Source organism: Labrus mixtus, chromosome 17, assembly GCF_963584025.1.
Source record: "Labrus mixtus chromosome 17, fLabMix1.1, whole genome shotgun sequence".
Taxonomy (NCBI): Eukaryota; Metazoa; Chordata; class Actinopteri; order Labriformes; family Labridae; genus Labrus; species Labrus mixtus.
This window is the reverse complement of record NC_083628.1, coordinates 1,364,436-1,382,360: the sequence shown is the minus strand read 5'-3', so window position 1 is coordinate 1,382,360 and position 17,925 is coordinate 1,364,436. Positions and strand designations below refer to the sequence as shown.

At 44.8% G+C, this 17,925-nt stretch overlaps 1 protein-coding gene across 4 annotated transcripts in view; it reads left to right on the top strand.

Moving 5' to 3' along the window:
* Positions 1-9,839, top strand: part of mast4 (microtubule associated serine/threonine kinase family member 4) — a 120,228-nt gene extending 110,389 nt beyond the window's left edge. For 3 of the 4 annotated variants that reach the window (XM_061060962.1, XM_061060961.1, XM_061060964.1), the window contains 7 exons: positions 873-1,087; positions 1,505-1,705; positions 2,462-2,691; positions 3,941-4,063; positions 4,380-4,516; positions 5,701-5,888; positions 5,984-9,839. In XM_061060962.1, coding sequence (XP_060916945.1) covers positions 873-1,087; positions 1,505-1,705; positions 2,462-2,691; positions 3,941-4,063; positions 4,380-4,516; positions 5,701-5,888; positions 5,984-9,504 — 4,615 coding nt within the window. In that variant the 3' untranslated portion in view covers positions 9,505-9,839. The remainder of the gene's footprint in view (positions 1-872; positions 1,088-1,504; positions 1,706-2,461; positions 2,692-3,940; positions 4,064-4,379; positions 4,517-5,700; positions 5,889-5,983) is intronic. The other variant, XM_061060963.1, reaches the window with a different exon arrangement.
* The last annotated feature ends 8,086 nt before the right edge of the window (positions 9,840-17,925 follow it).

The following is a 17,925-nucleotide window of genomic DNA, read 5'->3' as shown; positions in this document are numbered from 1 at the left end:
ACGACTAACGTTTAGTCAAGTCTTTAAAACCGGAGTATATTTAACCTCCCCACTTCAACACCGTACCGTATGCAATATGTAACTCTGACCCCTAGTGTTTAAAATGGGTACTGCAGTCCAAATTGTAAACATCATAGAGAGCTGTCTCCCCCCCCCCCCCCCTCCTCTCTAGAGTCCATGCTCACACAGGTCACCATGTGGTGGACTCTGAAGCTTCAGTGTTTATCCAGCTCTGCATGGGTCTGTAAACCTTTCTGTGTTCTAACCTCTCTCCATTTTTCAAAAGCATCTCCAATATTGATCCTAGTTTGAGCACGTTTCTGCTCGTGGAGCTTATTAGAAACATGCAGAGGCTTTTTAGGTCGGGTACAATCACTTCTATTTGAACCACTTCTCTTGCCCGCTTCCATCGCTGCAACACCTGTTGACCTGATAACTGCTCTCATATCTGGCAAACCGAGGGGCGTCCAAAACGGCCGTGTGGGGGGGTGTCTTAAAAGCGCCTACCTTCTCTGGTCCAAAGAAATCCAGAGCATTCAGGAGCAGAATCTAAAGTTAGAAGGAGGACATACTGGCTGCTGCATTGTTGTCAGAGAAGCCAGCACTTCAACATGTTTCCTTAATGATCAGATAGTAAGATACCTTTAACATTTCACTCACTACAGATTGGTCCTTTAAATCTATAAAGCCATGTTATTAAAGCAATGCAATTAATTATAAGAACATTATAAGAATATGAAAAGTACATCACAGGAAATAAAAACAAAATGAAGATGAAAAAGGATGAATAAATAGAGGACGGAGGACTTGAACCACATTTAGCTGTTACCGGGGGTCTCATGAGTCTCTGTGTTCTCTCTTCTCTCCTGCAGGCCGTCTCTGTCCCACTCCACAGACACAGACGGCGTGAATCAGGGTCCTCGCCCCAACCTGTTGCCAAAGTTTGCCATCTCGGCAGAGAGCGAAGGAGACGAGACCTCGGGCCTCGGCGACCCCACTAAGACCTCCTTCAGCATGGCGGAGCTCCCGCGGGACGAGCCCGACGCCACCACTCCGGGCAGCACGCACAGCGGAGCCACGCTGTCCGGTATGAAGTTACACCCCCCAGGGCAACTTTGGTCACAGCAAGGGCCACATTCATTTAATTCTCGCTGCCAGGGGGCCAAATTGTAAAATACAAAAACGATAACAGTCAATTATGTCTCAAATTTAACTCAACATGTACCAGTGATCAAGTATTATTATGGACATATTTCTGGTTTTCATGATTTCATGGCAGATTTTGTCATGTTTTCTTCATGTTTCCAATTAACTGATATGTAAAAGTTGACCTGAGGGCCACATTGAGGTTTGATGGGTGCCGCCAGTTGCCCACCCCTGCTCTGGAGCTTCTTAGTATGTAACTCTACAATGCAAAAGAGGGGCGGGGCCAAATATTGATACTGCAATATATCGCCATCCAGACTCATCCTTACTCCATGTTTTTTTCATGTCATTTTTTTAGGAAGTTTCTCTGAACATCTGGACCAGCTGACCCCCCGAGGTGAAGGGTTGGAGAGCCCCGACTGCACCAGTCACACCTCCGCAGACCACCTGAGTCACACCAGCTCCCTGCGGCCCGAGAGCGCCGCTGAGAGGAGCGGGGCCGTGCCCAAAGTCCCAAAGTCCATCTCCACGGGGGCCCTGTCCCTCCTCATCCCTGGAGGTGAGCAGCTCACAGACACACAGAAACGATATGCACACTCACAAATCTGGAAGGTTAAAGTATGTCAGAGCAACAACGTGACAAGAATGACAAAAAAAGAGAGCAACAGGCTTTGAACAAATCGTGTGAAAGAGATGAAAGTGCACTATGGATCTGTGCAAAATTGGCCGGGTATGACACCTGCTGTGAGTCCCATTTTACAGAGTGGCTGCGGGGCAAGTAGCCGAGTACGAGCCGCTAACAAGGAGAGAAAGCGTACAGGGTGGGAGTGAGAGGTCCTTGCTGCCGGGAGAGAAAATCCCATTAGCTTCACCCCTCAGCAGGAGCAGCATGAACGAGCTTTAGAGCAACACCTCGCTACGACTGATTCTCTGGCAGTGCAGAAAGAGGCTCATTCCTCATTTTACTGTTATAAATGCTCTGATTAGCACCGAATGTTTTCATATTTTTGTCTTGTTCAAATTGGTCTCTGAACCTCCTCGGATTTAGACAGAGAAACGTTGTATAATAAAATGGAGAATGCATTGTTAGTTTAAATGGAGGTGTTTAAATTATTCCAGAAAAGGTCCCTGCGCCTTTCAATTTTTATTAAATTATCCTTTAAATTCAAACTAAAGTGGGACCGAGTTTCTTCCTTGTGGAACACCGCAAACAAATGATTTGGCTTTTGGAAGAATTGGCCTTAAAAATTGTCTCACTGATTCAATAAAAAAGACTCAGCTCGGCTCGGCTGGTGATGATCTCTTATTCTTGCAGATATCTTCGGGGTGTCTCCGCTTGCCAGCCCACTGTCTCCTTACTCCCTCTCCTCGGATCCTTCCTCCAGAGACTCCTCCCCCAGCAGGGAGTCGTCCTCGCTCTGCACCAACAACCCGCGGCAGCCCGTCGTCATCCACAGCTCGGGGAAGAAGTTCGGCTTCACTCTGAGGGCGATCAGGGTTTACGCCTGCGAGGGGGACGTCTACACCGTCTACCACATGGTCTGGGTAAGGATGCAATCTGTTTGGTTCGATGAACACGATGAACGTTGAATTTGCTGGACTGATGGGAATGGGAGGTGGATTTGTAAAGGTGTTCTTGGTTCTACTTTGACCTTGGACATTGTAAGTATTCAGGTCTAGTTTTTGCTGTGGTTAACGGGGTCCAGGTCAGGTCCCATTAAATAAATATATTAAACCACAAAGCTGCCCCCCCCCCCCCCCCCCCCCCCTTACTGGTACAAAGCTAAAGGACTCTTCTCAGAATCAGAATCAGAATCAGAATCTGGGTTTATTGCCAAGTACATTTACACATACAAGGAATTTGACTTGGTGTATTGGTGCTAAACAATTAACAAGGAAATAAAGCAGAACTAGCAACAACTTAAATAATACAGAATAAGAAGATATTACAATATATAAAATAGAATTTAAAAATGTCAAATATAAAAAATAAATAATAAAAAACACAAAATTTACAAAAAGTGCAATGTAGGAGCTGTGCAGTGGACTATGAGAAAAAAATAAACAATAAATAAATAAATAAAAACAAAGTGTCCTCTGTCCTCCTTTCAAACAACAAATCTGTCAAGTTAATGAGTCAGCTGTCTGTCGGTCTGTCTGTGTGTGTGTGTGTGTGTGTGTGTGTGTGTGTGTGTGTGTGTGTGTGTGTGTGTGTGTGTGTGTGTGTGTGTGTGTGTGTGTGTGTGTGTGTGTGTCATTTACTTTCCTTGTTTTGTTTGTAATGACTCAGTTTAACACAATCTGGACTACAACGCAGCACTGTATCATGTTTTTCTTCCCCTGGCATCATGGAAAAAATAAAACAAGAGAACAGGCAGCAGGCTCAGTCCTTTGAGGTGGCTGTGGCTCTGTGGTTGGAGTCGGGGGTTCGATCCCCATCTCCTGCAGGCACATGTCCGATCATCATCAATCAAACTTTATTTATACAGCACCTTTCAGACAAATTAAATCAAAGTTCAAAGTGTATTACAAGAGTGCAGAAAAGTTATTGACGAAAAAGTAGTTTATAAATATAATAATAAATAGTTAATAAAAATAAATATATAACGAATGCACACCAATAAGAATTAAAAATAATAATAATAAATAAATAAATGTGTCCTTGGGGAAGGCCCTGAACCCCAAGTTGCTCCCACTGCTTTGTCAGCGGTGTGTGAATGTGTATGAATGGATTACATACATACAAAAAGTTGATTTTAAAAATGTTGTTGTGTTTTTTTGTTTTTTTTACCAGAATGTGGAAGAAGGAGGACCTGCACACAAAGCGGGACTCAAAGCCGAAGACCTCATCACTCATGTGAACGGAGAACCGGTCCACGGTCTGGTCCACACTGAGGTGGTGGAGCTGCTGCTCAAGGTCAATGAGAACACATGTTTGTTTTTTTAAACTGAAACTGTAAGGGCCTTAATGATTGTATTCCCAATAACACTACAGTCTCTAGGTCATTACTCATAAGGTAAAATTTTGTCAAGGATAAATTCAGTGATTGGCCGATGTCAATTAAATGTTTGAAAACTTCTTGTCTTTTATGTTTATCATAGTTGGTACATGTTATTTGTTTTTTCCATCTGTCTGCTTATTGGTAGGTTTTCTTTTCTTCTTCTCCTTTTTTTTTTAAATGTCCTAAATAAAAACTCAAATTTAATTTGGTTTCTTTCTTTCTTTCTTTCAGAGTGGCAGCAAAGTGGCCATCTCCACGACCCCGTTTGAAAACACTTCGATAAAAACCGGCCCGGCTCGGAGGAACAGCTACAGGAGCAAGATGGTCCGATGTGCCAAAAAGCCCAAAAAGGAGAAAACACCCGAGAGGTACGTGTCTCAGACAAAAAGCTCGTTCTAGTGCTTTCACACGAGGAGCTGCATGTGTGAACAACCAGATCAGGAGGATTTCAGGAGTGCAGATGTGTGAACAGATTTTGTGCTTCCAAAATGTGACCCCATGTCACGATTTAATCTTCACTGTCCTTGTGATACATAAATATATTTGATCCATGTGATATGTTGCTGAACTGGTCGAGACATTTGTCAATAAGTGTGACCGCTTTGGAACCATCTCCCATCTGAAAAATAATAAGAACCAGATGTTAGAATTTCACTGGCTTAAAAAAAAGAGGAAGACATTTGGGTTAAAATGTAGTCGTGTAATATCAGTTTTTTTGATGCATTTTTTTATTTAAGAAAAAAAGAGAAATAAAAGAAAAGCATTGGACATAAAAATTAGACAACAAGCATTTCCTTTTCTTTTCTCTTTTCTTTTTTTCCCCACCTCCCTGTGCAGAGTGAATGATATGACCTGACTGTGTTTCCTTTTGGCCAGCAGGGGGCAGACAGATTACACTAAACTGGATCTGTGTTTGCCTCCATTGTATCTCAGGCCTGTGAAACAAAGTGAAAGTCACAACCCAACTGTCTTCTGCTATGACTCCGCCTCTTTTTTACTCCTGTCATCATGCTTTACGGTTTATTTTTGGGGCTTTTTATGCCTTTATTGAGACAGGAGAGAGAGAGAAAGAGAGAGAGGGAGGGAAGAGAGAGAGAGAGAGAGATGGAGGAGAGAGAGAGAAAAAAAGAGAGAGAGAGATAAAAAAGAGAGAGAGACAGAGAGAGAGAGGGAGGGAGGGGAGAGAGAGAGAGATGGTGGGGAATGACATGAGGGAAAGGAGCCACAGGTTTGCTTCGAGTACTACAGCCTCCGTACAAACCACTAGGCCACCGGTGCCACTGTCACTATGTTTTTTTAAGTGAACTTTTGCAAACTGCTCGAGGATGAAGAAGTGAATCATAACGAGTGAAACATTCAGGGTGTCTGATAACGACTTATATTTGAGTTTCTATCAGCTGATTTGAAGCTCATGCTTCTTTGAGATTTTTAATGAAGATGATTTTATACAACATATTTTAATGTCCTTTATAAATGAACTGTTTTTAAATAAATCTGTTTACTTGTAAACTTTAAGTATAACTCTCTCTCTCTCTTTCTTTGTTTCTTCCAGGCGACGCTCCCTCTTCAGGCGTTTTGCGATGCAGCCGTCTCCGCTCCTGCACACCAGCCGAAGCTTCTCCTCCCTGAACCACTCGCTGTCCTCTGGTGAGAGTCTCCCCGGCTCCCCCACACACAGTCTCTCCCCTCGTTCCCCCACCGCCGCCGCCTTCCGCCCCGCTCCAGACTTCACCCAGTCAGGTGGCGACTTCAACTGATTGAACTGTAAATTGAGGACTTTTCCTCTTGTCTTTATATTCATGATGTTCATTTTGTTGTTTTTTGTTTTCTTCCAGGTGGTAACTCCTCCCAGAGCAGCTCCCCCAGCTCCAGCGCTCCAAACTCCCCCGCAGGCTCGGGCCACATCCGCCCCTCCACCCTGCACGGCCTCGGCCCCAAGCTGCCGGGTCAGCGGCTCCGCCAGGGGCGCCGCAAGTCCGCCGGCAGCATCCCCCTCTCCCCTCTGGCTCGCACGCCCTCTCCGACCCCGCAGCCCACATCCCCTCAGCGCTCCCCCTCCCCCCTCCTCGGCGGACACTCCGTCTCCATTTCCAAGACCGCGCAATCCTTCCCCGCCAAGATACACTCCCCGCCCACGATCGTGCGGCACATAGTGCGCCCGAAAAGCGCCGAGCCCCCCCGCTCGCCCCTCCTGAAGCGGGTCCAGTCGGAGGAGAAGCTCTCCCCGTCCTACGGCGGCGATAAGAAGCACCTGTGTCCCAGGAAGCACAGCCTGGAGGTGACCCAGGAGGAGGCGCAGGACGAGGATTACGCCGTCCTGCAGAGCGTGGACGAAGCGGCCTGCGAGCCGCCGCCGCCGAGCAACCGCGTCCGACCCGTGGAGCAGGGCTGCCTGAAGAGGCCCGTCACTCGCAAAGTGGGCCGGCAGGAGTCGGTGGAGGATCTCGATAAAGAGAAGCTGAAGGCCAAAGTCGTCGTCAAGCGGCAGGATTGGTCGGAGAGGAGGGAGTCGCTTCAGAAACAGGACGCCATGCAGGAAGCGGAGTCCTCCACCTCCACCGTGTGTGGCGGCGAGGAGCGGGATGAAGGTTTTCCGGGCAGGGGGTTGAACAGAAGCAGCTCGGACTCCGGTCCTCTGGAGGGTAAAGCGGCCGGCAGCGCCCTCAAAGAGGTTCTGTATAAAAAACTCTCGCGTGCCTCCGAGGGAATCGCCGACTCGTGCGACCGCTGCGAGGGCGAAGGCGGGCTCAGGTCGACCCTCTGCTCCATCCACCCGGATTGGCAGCACGCCAGAGCGGCGAGCAAAGACAATGTGAAACCCGACCGGCTGGACTTCAAAGCACCGACCATCGAGTTCACCAGGAAGCGTCTCTCCTTCGAGGAGCGCGACGACTGCATGTGCCGCTGCGCCTCCAGCGTCCACGAGAACCTCCACTTCTTTGGCTCCACGCGCTCCAAAAGCCTCCAGCTGGACGCGGCGCTGTCCCACGACCTCGCGAAGGCGGCGCTCGGAGGCGTTCACTCCTCCTCCGGCCCCGAGGGTCTGACCCAGAAGCTGTTACTCGCCGGCCGAGGGGAGAGCGCCGTGGAGAAGCTGCAGCTCATCTCGTCGTCGGCGGAGTCGCCGCTGCGGAAAACGGCGTCTGACTATAAACTGGAAGGGCGCCACGTGTCCTCTCTGAGACCGCTGGAGGGCACGCTGGACATCGGCCTCCTCTCGGGACCCCCCAGAGCGTCCAAAACGGAGACGTGCTTATCCAAGATGGCCGACAACCTGATAGAAACGGTTTCGCTGAGTCCTCAGATTTGGCTCCAGACCCCCGCGGAGAGGCAGATCACCATCCCCCATCTGAAGAGTTCAGACAAACCGAAGAGCCCGCTCGCCTGTTCCCCGATCTCCGAGGCCGTTTCCTCCTTACAGAGCATCGTCGCCTCCAAAGATCTGTCGCACGCCACGCCCGCAGACGTGAAAATCATCACATCAAGCGGCGAGAAAACACAAGACAGACAAAACGACTCGTTGAAGGCGCCCGGCGGCAAAGCGGAGAGCGCGTCATCGTTTGCAGCCAAACAGGAGAGCAGGACCGCTTTGAAGGCCGGTTCCTCGCTGGCTCACGAGCACAGGGCGCCCCGACACAGCTCGCACTTCTCCTGCGGGAACACGCCGTCCATACGGGAGGTGAGCAACGAGGATCAGGAGGACGAGGAAGTGACAGCGAACGCTTCATCACAGAGCAAAGACGGCGTTAAGACACAAGCAGGAAACATAAAACCTGCAAAGAGTCCGGCTGCAGCTGCCAGCTCTGAGCCGCTGAAGCAGAGCGGGGACGCCGGTTTGGACGACGGTTTGGACGCGGCTCGACATCAGAGCGCGGAGAGTAAAAAAACAGAGAGCTCAAACATGACCTCTGTGTCTGAGGCGACCGTGCAGAACATCCCTGAACGCGCTCCAGAGAGCGTGCTGTCAAAACAGCAGCCGCTCAACATCTGCTCGTCGAATACAGAACCACATTTTCCTATCACAACATCGACATCTGCTTCTGCGCGGGGAGGGAAGACGTGCGGTTCAGGAGTTAAAAGCGAGGACGGCCTTGAAAATGTGCAAGCTAACAGATCAGCTGTGGAAGAAACAGGAAGTCACAAAAGTGCGGCAAAAGTTCAGCTCGCCCCAAAAGTGGAGCAGAAAAAGGAGGCGTCCACAGCACATATAGTCTCCTTCTTTAACAATGTTTCATCAGGTGTCAATAAAAAGGATAAAACTGTGTCTGTCAGTGCAATAGAGAGCAGTAGCGTCGCTCTGCAGAGGAAAGAAGATCAACCAAAGACGAGGAATGTAAAAGATTCAGAGCAAAACTGTCCGGCTGAAAAAGCACAAAACAAATCGTCCGATCCAGACTTCTGCGCCTCTAAGAAAGACGAGCCTGTCATCGGCGGGGTCCCTGCAGCTAAACAGAAATGTTCAGAGAATGCTTTGAGTCCCAGGAGTAAGCCGAGGCCCGACGCACAACAACCCGTAGCAAACAGCGCTGTGAAGACGGAGAGGGAGGTTAAAAGCTCTCCGCTCGCAGCGCCCAAACTCCAAAGTGTGAATTCAAAACTGTGGAAGGAATCGGCGCCCTCGAATCCAAACACTCAGCGAAAAGACGCCCCGTTGCTGTCCAGCGAGATCAAGGTGAAGCGGGAGGAAGCGCTGCCGTCGGCGCCTTCTCTGAAAGAAACCCAGCCGAAAAGCTCTGTAGCGCCTTCAGCTCAAAATATCGACTCAAAACCAAAACTTTTCCCCTCTAAAACCGCCCCCTCTTTGTCAAATCTAAAGACTCCTGTAGCTCCAGCACCAGTCGTCAAACAAATTCCTGAAACCAAACAGAAAGACCCCTCCCCCAAAAAGCAAACTCCCGTCGTTAAAAACCACCAAGACGCAAAATTCAAACATGTCGCCTCCCCTCTGGCCGCACCTACACAGCTGTTGTCCGATCATCCCCCGCTCCCTGATCCGCCGCCCCCCGTCCTGCCGAAACCCGCAGTGAAAAAAGAAACCCACGTTCAAGGTGGTGCAGGCAGGATCTCCACCTGTGCCCCCCAGGAGACTTTAAACAAGGTTTCCAAGGAGGGCCAGAAGGACGCCAGCAAAGCTCCAGAAACCAGAACCAACACCACGCCGGACAAACAGGCGGCCTGCGGCAAGAAGGAGGAGAGGAAGAAAAGAGAAACGGTGCAAGAGTACGTGCAGAAAAACACAAAAAGAGACGCGTCCCGAGCGGCGGCGCCCCCCACGCAGAGAGACGGTTCAGACAAAGACTCGAGCAGGGGGAAGCAGCAGAAAGAGTCCCCGAGGAGCGCCGGCAACAAAAAATGAAAAGAGGGGAAATTGAAAAAAAAAAAAAAAACAGACAGCAGACGTTTTACCATGTGAGATAAGTTTTGTTGCAAACATCATCATGCCTTCTTTTTTTTTGTGTGTGTTTGAGGACCGGACAAGCTGTTACACGCTGATTGAGAGAAATGGATTGTGTGTGTGTGTGTGTGTGTGTGTGTGTGTGTGTGTGTGTGTGTGTGTGTGTTAGGTCTGAATGTAGGCAATCATTCGCTGATCATTTCTGGTGTTTTTTTTTTTACTTTTTGTGAAAAGTGAAAGTTTGTGTGTTTCTGTTTCTTGCAGAATGCTTTGTGCAATCAGAGCGTCAGGGTGGGGGGAGGTTAGGGGGAGGGGGGGGGAGGTTAGGGAGGGGGGGGCGACAGGCAGGGAAGTAGCCTTACGAGAGGTTGTGATGTACTGTAGAGTCCGTGCCATAAAATGATTTTTTCAATTGCACTCTTATACTCGTCGACTCGGAGGACCTGATGTCTTTTAAATGCAGTAGGCCGCACGATTCAGCGGCTCTATCAAGATTGTTTCCGTTCCTTGAAATTTGACTCTTTTTTTTGTTTTGTTTGTTAGCTGGGGTTTGGTGCAGCGGTACACCGAGGGAACTCACTAGATCCTGCTCTTTTTTTCACTTAAAAAACATAAAAAACTACAGAATCATCTCGTGGTTCTAGACGTTTAGAATTAGTGAAGGGGCCTTAGACTCATGGGAATTTGAAAAACTTGCTGTTCTTAGCAAGGTGTTAATGTTGTTAATTCACATTCCTCTGACGTGTGTACATATATTTTTTTGATTTTTATGCAATAGGGGGTGTAAATATGACAACACTGTAAAACTGGGAGACACGGGGCTTACACGATTGTCGTTTGTATCATATGTATAGATTTTGCAGCGTATTAGAGTCAAATGTTCCGCTTCTTGGTCTAAAGTAAGCTACCGTGATGTGTCTCGTCAAAGGCATCCTCTTCTTCTTCTTCTTCTTCTGCGTGACCTTTCACATGTTCCAAAATTGACTTGAAGAAAAACAGAGCGATATTTAAAAAAAAAAAAAAAAACGGAGTAAGGAGGAGTCGAGTGTGCTGTTTCTAAACATGTAGCATAAAATAAGAAAAACTGTGAGGGCTTTTGAGCTTTCCTCAGAATGTCTTTAATGTCGATGATGTGTTTGCCGGCTCACTACGAGTTTGAGTTTGGTCAAATGTGTGTAAAAAAAAAAAAAAAAAAAAGGGAAAGATTGTGTTTCTTTAGCTGCGTTTCCACCAAAACAACCCGGGGACTTTTTCTCAGAGGTAGTACTCTTCAAGGAATTTAAAAAGGTTCCTCAAGACCATGGTTGTCTGTTTTTCAACCCGTGTAGAGAAGTCAAAAACATAAGTCGCTAATGTGTGAATGTCTGGGTATCATCAGAAAGTCATAGATCTTTAACAGGAACTTATTTAGGGGGTAAAACTAGACCCTAGTTTCCGCAATGGAAACACACAGAGTACCTTCTAAAGTTCCTGCAGTGGAAACGCAGCTTTTGGTTAATTGACCATATTCACATGGGGGATATTTTCCTCTGACATCACGCTCAGGCTGGGAAGCTCGTATTTGGATTTAATGTTTTCGTCCTTTATTCCAGGTTTTAAATTATACAAATTCAGGATACTTCCTTTTTCTTGAGCAAGTAACAATATAATCACCGGGGAACTTCTAGAGACATACATTAAAGGAAAACAACCCGTTTGATAAAGATTCAGCTAATGTTGGAAAATAGCTAAAGTTAGCTCTTTCAGGCTAATGTTAGCATTCAACCACTTCCTTGCCCACGTTACTTTAATCCATGAATTTACGCCCTTTCTAGCTTGTCAGCTCTCAGCCATTTTTTTTAACAAACATATTAGCTCTCGATAACAACTGAGCTACAGTAAGACAATAACTAAGGTTAGCTTTGGTAACTACACTACTGTAAGACAAAAACTGTTATTAGCCCTTGATAACAACTACGCTAGTGTAAGAAAAAAACTATTGTTAGCTCTCGTAACTATGCTACAGTTAGACAACAACTAGCATTAGTCATTGATAACAACTAAGCTACACTAAAACAACAACTAGCATTACCTCTTGATAACAACTAAGCTACACAAATACAAAATCTATCGTTAGCCCTTGATAACAACTACGCTAGTGTAAGAAAAAAACTATTGTTAGCTCTCGTAACTACGAGCTCGTAAGCTATCATCGGTCAACAGTTGATGTTTGCATTTAACCTCTCTAGTGGTAACATTACTCTATAACTTTATTATTTTTCTAAGTAGTTGTACAACAAATTTCAGTAAAGTAATTAAAGCATTTAGCCACTTTCAGGCTAACAAGCTAACAGTTATAATAGGAAGTAAGTGGCAGAATGCTAACATTAGCTGTTGTCTAAGGGAAGCTCAACTCGAGCCTAAATGTTATAAATATGTGAAATATGTCTAGAAGTCCCTCCAGCAGTTCTCTATCTGTGTTTATAAAACTCTCAAGAGGAATTTGAGCGTCCCACCCTGAACGTGATGTCAGAGAAAAACGGCTGCCGAGTGAATATGGTGAACAAGAAGAGCTTCTTGTTTCCAGGTGATAATGCAGTGGATTTCTGAATCATCTCCAGTTATGTCTGTAGCCACTCAGAGTGATACAACACAAATCATTAAGAGGAAGGTTTTTACGTTGGAGTACACAGGGTCTCTAAGGATTTTGATGTCAGGTTTCCGTCTCTCTCTGTGTTGTGTTTTGATCTCTTGATAATGAGCAGCAGCTAGCTTTAAAGCTTCACACGAGTAAAGATTTTATACAATGAATCTCCATAATTTGCATTGCATAGATCACAACATTTAATGTTAATGTGCAAATACTTGGTACTACACATATAGGCTCATATATCCGCATTCACTTTCTGCAATTTTACGCGCACACTCAAACACGTCTTTCTATATTATAGATGCCTTTTGTTAAGTTTCCGACCCTGAAGGACAACGGGAAAGTAGCCTAGGACACTTAAGTATGTAGTGCCGTATTTGCTCTGTTGTACAAAACAATAATCTACAAATACTGAAAGAAAAAACTTCATTTACACGACACAAATGATGACTACGTCCTTCTGTATCCAAGGATGAAGGAGAAACAGATGAGATTGATTGCAGAGATTTTTTAAAAACAATCTGATGCTGATGTGCATTAGATATTAGATGTAAATGTATCGCTAATGTTATTCTGAGAAGAAATGCACCTTAATGTTTGCCATCATTCAGTTCAAAGGGAGAGAGGAAAAGTGAAGTAAGAACTGAACATGGTTTATAAAAAATCCCCTCTTCAGATTTAAACGAATTGCTGAATTTTATTTGAAAATTGAAACGTGTCTTTTCTTTCCTGTGAGACTGACATTTAAATCCTCAAAGCACATTCAATGTTTGTTTACAAAGCATCATGGATGTATATTTTGTATATTGTTGATTTGCCAAATCTATGTTCTGTGTCACAGATAATGTTGTTTCTAGTAGGATGTTCACTAAGATCGTTTGTTTGTGCAGTAATCAACGTCTCTTCATGTCAGGTTTCTTCTTCTTTGTCTGTCTGTCCTTTTTTCTTTTTTCCTTCCTCTGTGAAAATCTAGTATTAGATGAACTTACGCTTACGATGGTTTGTCTTTTAGAATATGTGCAATAAAAGTGTTTTGAGTTTTGTATTTTGCCCAAGGAAATGTCATAGATGTTGTATATTAAAACAGATATTTATACTTCTAATGTTGCGTAATATTGAAAATAAAATGGAATTATAAATTAATCTGTCATCACTCTCTTAATTCAAGGTGTCATCTGCATACAGTGCTAGTTCTTGGTTTGGTCAGATCGAACTGTTGTCTACCATGCTGCGATGAAGAGTCCATAATATTTAAAGGTCACATATCCTCCTCCTCTTGAGTTTAAATAAGTCTCAGAGCTCCTCAAAACATGTGTGTGAAGTTTCTTGTTCTAAATCCACTCTGATCCTGTATTTGATCATGTCTATAAACCCCTCTATTTCAGCCCTGCTCAGAACAGGCTGTTTCTGTGTCTGTACCTTTAAATATGTAAATGAGCTGTGTCTGACCGCGCCCCCTCTCTGGAAGGGCTTGGGTGTCTCGGTCTTTCTCGCTCCATGTCCTGTTGTTTACGGTGAGAAGGCAGACTCAGAGGGCAGAACAAACACCTAGCTGTGGGAGTGTCACCCACCTGGGGGAGGGGCTACTGCCCTTTGTGATGTCATTAGTGGAGCAGGCTAAAGATGGAGAGGATGGACTTTTCTCATCATTGGGGGGTTTGTAGACGGACTAGAGACACATTTTAGAGTTAGAGGAACATGGTGAAGTTTATTTTTGCGTAATATGAGACCTTTAAAAATGCAAAAAAAAGCACCATTTGAGCGTAAGTGGGAGGCAGCCAGGAAGCCCATGTCAGACGATCTAAGTGCCTAGATGAAGAGTAAGGGCTACAGGGGAGCCATACCTTTAAATTGATTCTGAGGCATATTGGGAGCCAGTAAAGGGATGCTAGGACAAAACTGATGTGCTATATGACAAAGATGTGTAGCTGAGGGAGGCCTTAAGCTCCAGCTACCCCTACCTGTAGCACTGCATTAGCTTTATATCTCATTATACAGTATGTCAACAACATCAGCTTGCCGTGATAGGAGCGGGACCCTGAACATGTTGACTTGTGTTTTGTAATTTTTTATGTGATGCTTCTCTGTAACTTTGTTGAAATGTGCTGCTGCCTGTACACTCCAGGGGGAACTCCAAGAAATCCTTAAACTCAACTATATTTATCTTGATTAAGCTTTGAAAAAAGAAACGGAAAAAACATATATTCGGCTTACAAAACAAATATATTCCTCTCCAGTTTGCATAGAGTGCTGCACTGTGAATGGTGCAAACAAACCATGAAGTACAGTGTTTATACCAACAGGGGGCAGCAACCTTCCACCTGTGTACACTGGGGTGGTTACTGCTCATACAGTGATGCAGAGAGCACTGATGTGGTTTACTTTAGTGTGCAGAGATCCTCTTAAGTTCTGATGGCGCTGCATAAACTCATATTTTATCTTTAGCGTGTATCTTTTAAGGTTTAAATGCACAAAGACATTCCTCATGATCTCTGTTGAAACAAGAATATTTAAACCACACGGCATGTTCAGCTCTGCTTCCTCCCACACAACATAATCTCTGTATCCGTCTTTTCATACGTGATTACAGTGTTAATGATACAGATGGATCAGCAGGGACACAGACTGATTACTAAGCAAAAAATATTAAATAGAGGAATGAATGGAAAATAAATCCTCTTAGGGTTTGGGAATGGGGTTATCGGTTGTGGGTTGGGGGTGGGGGGGGTGGATGTTGCAGCAGTGAGGAGCTCATTCAAGGCCATGAAAAGAACACTGTGGTGGCTGATTTATTAGCATTAATTGGCTGTTTGGTTCATCGCAGGGTTTTCCATCAGGGAGCAATTTTCTCCCTGGAAAAAAAAACATTTATATCTCGTGCGTCCTCGCAGTAAGCCTTTGTCTTCATATCTGCAATGTACAAAATGTTAACCTTGTTCAGTCTAATCTATGAGCTGTTTATCCAAATGCCAATCTCACCTACTTTAACTGATGTTCTGTGTAGACGATGCATGTAGAGCAAGACGCAAAAAGGAATATTGTGTTTAGAGCACCTGGGTACAAAGGAGAACACTGATTATATCAGCTTTGTGTGCGTATGAGGAATATTTTTGTGATGTATTTCCCACGAAGGGAAACCAATTCTCTCAGTGCAAACCATCCCCCATCCCTGTTTCCTCTGTTGTCACCTTTCATTACTCTGCCAACACACTGCCGAGGATCAGGGTCTGGTGCAGCTGGACCACCAACCAGCACTCAAACACTCCTCCTCAACATTCATTCTCTGTAATTTCCCTTACAGATAAAAAACAAACAGCGTGCTGTTTAATGCATTTTGAGGATAATAAAATGTATCTTCATTGTCCATCTGGCTGCTCCCAGATAGCGGAGGCTTGGTAATCCATTTTAGAAGGACTGATCAATACTAATGATGTTGCAGACTGTGTGCATTGTTATCAATAGGGTGTGGAGTCAATGGGGGGGTAAAGTGCATACGTGTGCACATGGACATCATGGTGAGGGAAACGGCAAAAGAGACCATGTGGAGATAATTTACTGAAGTAGTTGAAACATGTATATTTATGTTGTTATGATTCATCCTCTGGGGCCCTGGTGGCACAGTGGTTGGTGTGCCTCCACAGGTTCAAATCCGGCCTGTGGCTCCTTTCCCGCATGTCATTCCCCCCTCTCTCTCTCTCCCTGATTTCCAGCTCTATCCACCGTCCTATCTCTCCATTAAAGGCACAAAAACCTAAATCTTTAAGATTAATCCTCTGAAAACCATGAATGGCCGTACCAATTTTCATGGATGTCAGTTGTAATGGTCACTGTCACTTCATCTGAAACACCATCTTATTTTTTGGGGGCATTTTTGCCTTTGATGGATAGAAAAGCTTAAGAAAGACAGGAAATGTTGATTGGAGATACTGGGGGTGACATGCAGCAAAGGGCTGAGGTAGGATTCGAAACCACAGCCACTGCAACGAGGACCACAGCCCCTGCACATGGGGCATGCAACACAAACGCTAGGCCACCAGCTCTCCATTTGAACACCATCTTGATGCATTTTTATTTGTTTGGAAGATACAAGAGTTTATTGTGGTACACTCCAAACAAAGAGCAACAATCCCAGGATCTCCTAACCCTAACCCTAACCCTGGCTGGCTGATTCCTTACTAGGAACAAAGGAGACACAACATTAGTAGAGGCCTGACTTTAGCTAGGGAATCAAAAAGGTCACAAAGACATCCTCTGGGGACCAAGATAATTTAAACCAAACTGTCCATGTTGTGGATATGTATGAAGATGTTTGATTGGATAAGAAGGACAAGTTTGACATTCGACATACATGCAAGGGAACAACGAGAGTCTGTCCCAAATTGTTTGGTTGATGAGATATTAAAGGACATAAGGACAATTATCTGGAAAAAGTAAAGGGTTATTCAAAGTCAGCAAGTGTCCCCCTCTAGGGAATATATGTGCCAACTTTTACCATTAATCACTCAGTTGCTGTAGAGATATTCCACGAAAAGGAGGAATGGCAACCACATGATGATGCCAGAGGACGGGTCATGGGATGATTTAGGTCAGTTTACTTCGTCCTCTGGGTACCATGACTGTCTACACTACATTTTATTTCAATAATTGTAATTATCTGTTATCTATGTTCATATCTATGAACAGTCAAGCTGCACTGAAATTGATAAAAAGGCAATAATTGTGGTTATAGTGTCAGACTCTGTTGCTTCATGTCCTGTATTGTAAGATTGTGCTCCGCCCGTCAGGGAAAGTGTCCCACCTCCAGCTCTGAAGTGTATCCTGCATGTGAACAATTAAACTGAGAAAGATTTCAGTGGCAGTGTGCCAAATATTCTCTAGAAATTTGCAGGAGTGCATACGTGAAGATAGCTTAAATGTAGGAATGTAATCCCCATTTTGTTTATTTAACCTTTATTTAACCAGGTAATTAACCCATTGAGGTCAGGATCTCTTTCACAAGGGTGACCTGGCCAAGAGGGCGGCAGCACACGTCATAAAGAGACAGTTTACGAACAATAAGTTAAGAGAGAACAACAATTTACAACGTGCAAATTGATTTATAGATAAAGTGCAGAATCTTGATCACAGATTCAGAAACACATCAGGCTCTGTCCAATTGTCTCACGTTTTTTTAATCTTTTAAGATCGAGCAAAAATGCTTCAAGAGATCCGCCATTTTCAAGTCATTTTGGAGAAAGTTCCATGCATGTCGGGATGGGAAGGACATGGGATTAACACTGGAAATAGACCTCTTCCTTTAGGGGCTGTAAACGTCTGTATCAAATTTTATACCAATCCTCTCAATGGCTGACAATATCCACAATAAATAAGAATGCCCAAGTAGATGATGGATTCCTGAAAAAAGTCAGGGGACCCTCGAAGTCAACAACCTTTTCCATCATCCGATTCATACTTTTACCATATTTTTGCCCAACCCACTCAATTTCTGTCTATGTCTGGGGGCCATGATTTGCTGTACCAAATTTAAACCCAGTTAACCATTTTTTGACATAAAGGAACAACAAAATGTTAGAAAGCAAATCCTATGATGGTGTCAGTGGAATTCCTTTACTGGGAACCATAAATGTTGGTATGTCAAGATGATGAATGAAAGTCAGCTAGCTTCTTCCTCAGAGGACAATAAATGTCTGTAACAAATTTAATGGCCATCCAATCAAAGGCTGTCGAGATATTCCACAAAAGTGAGAACGTCA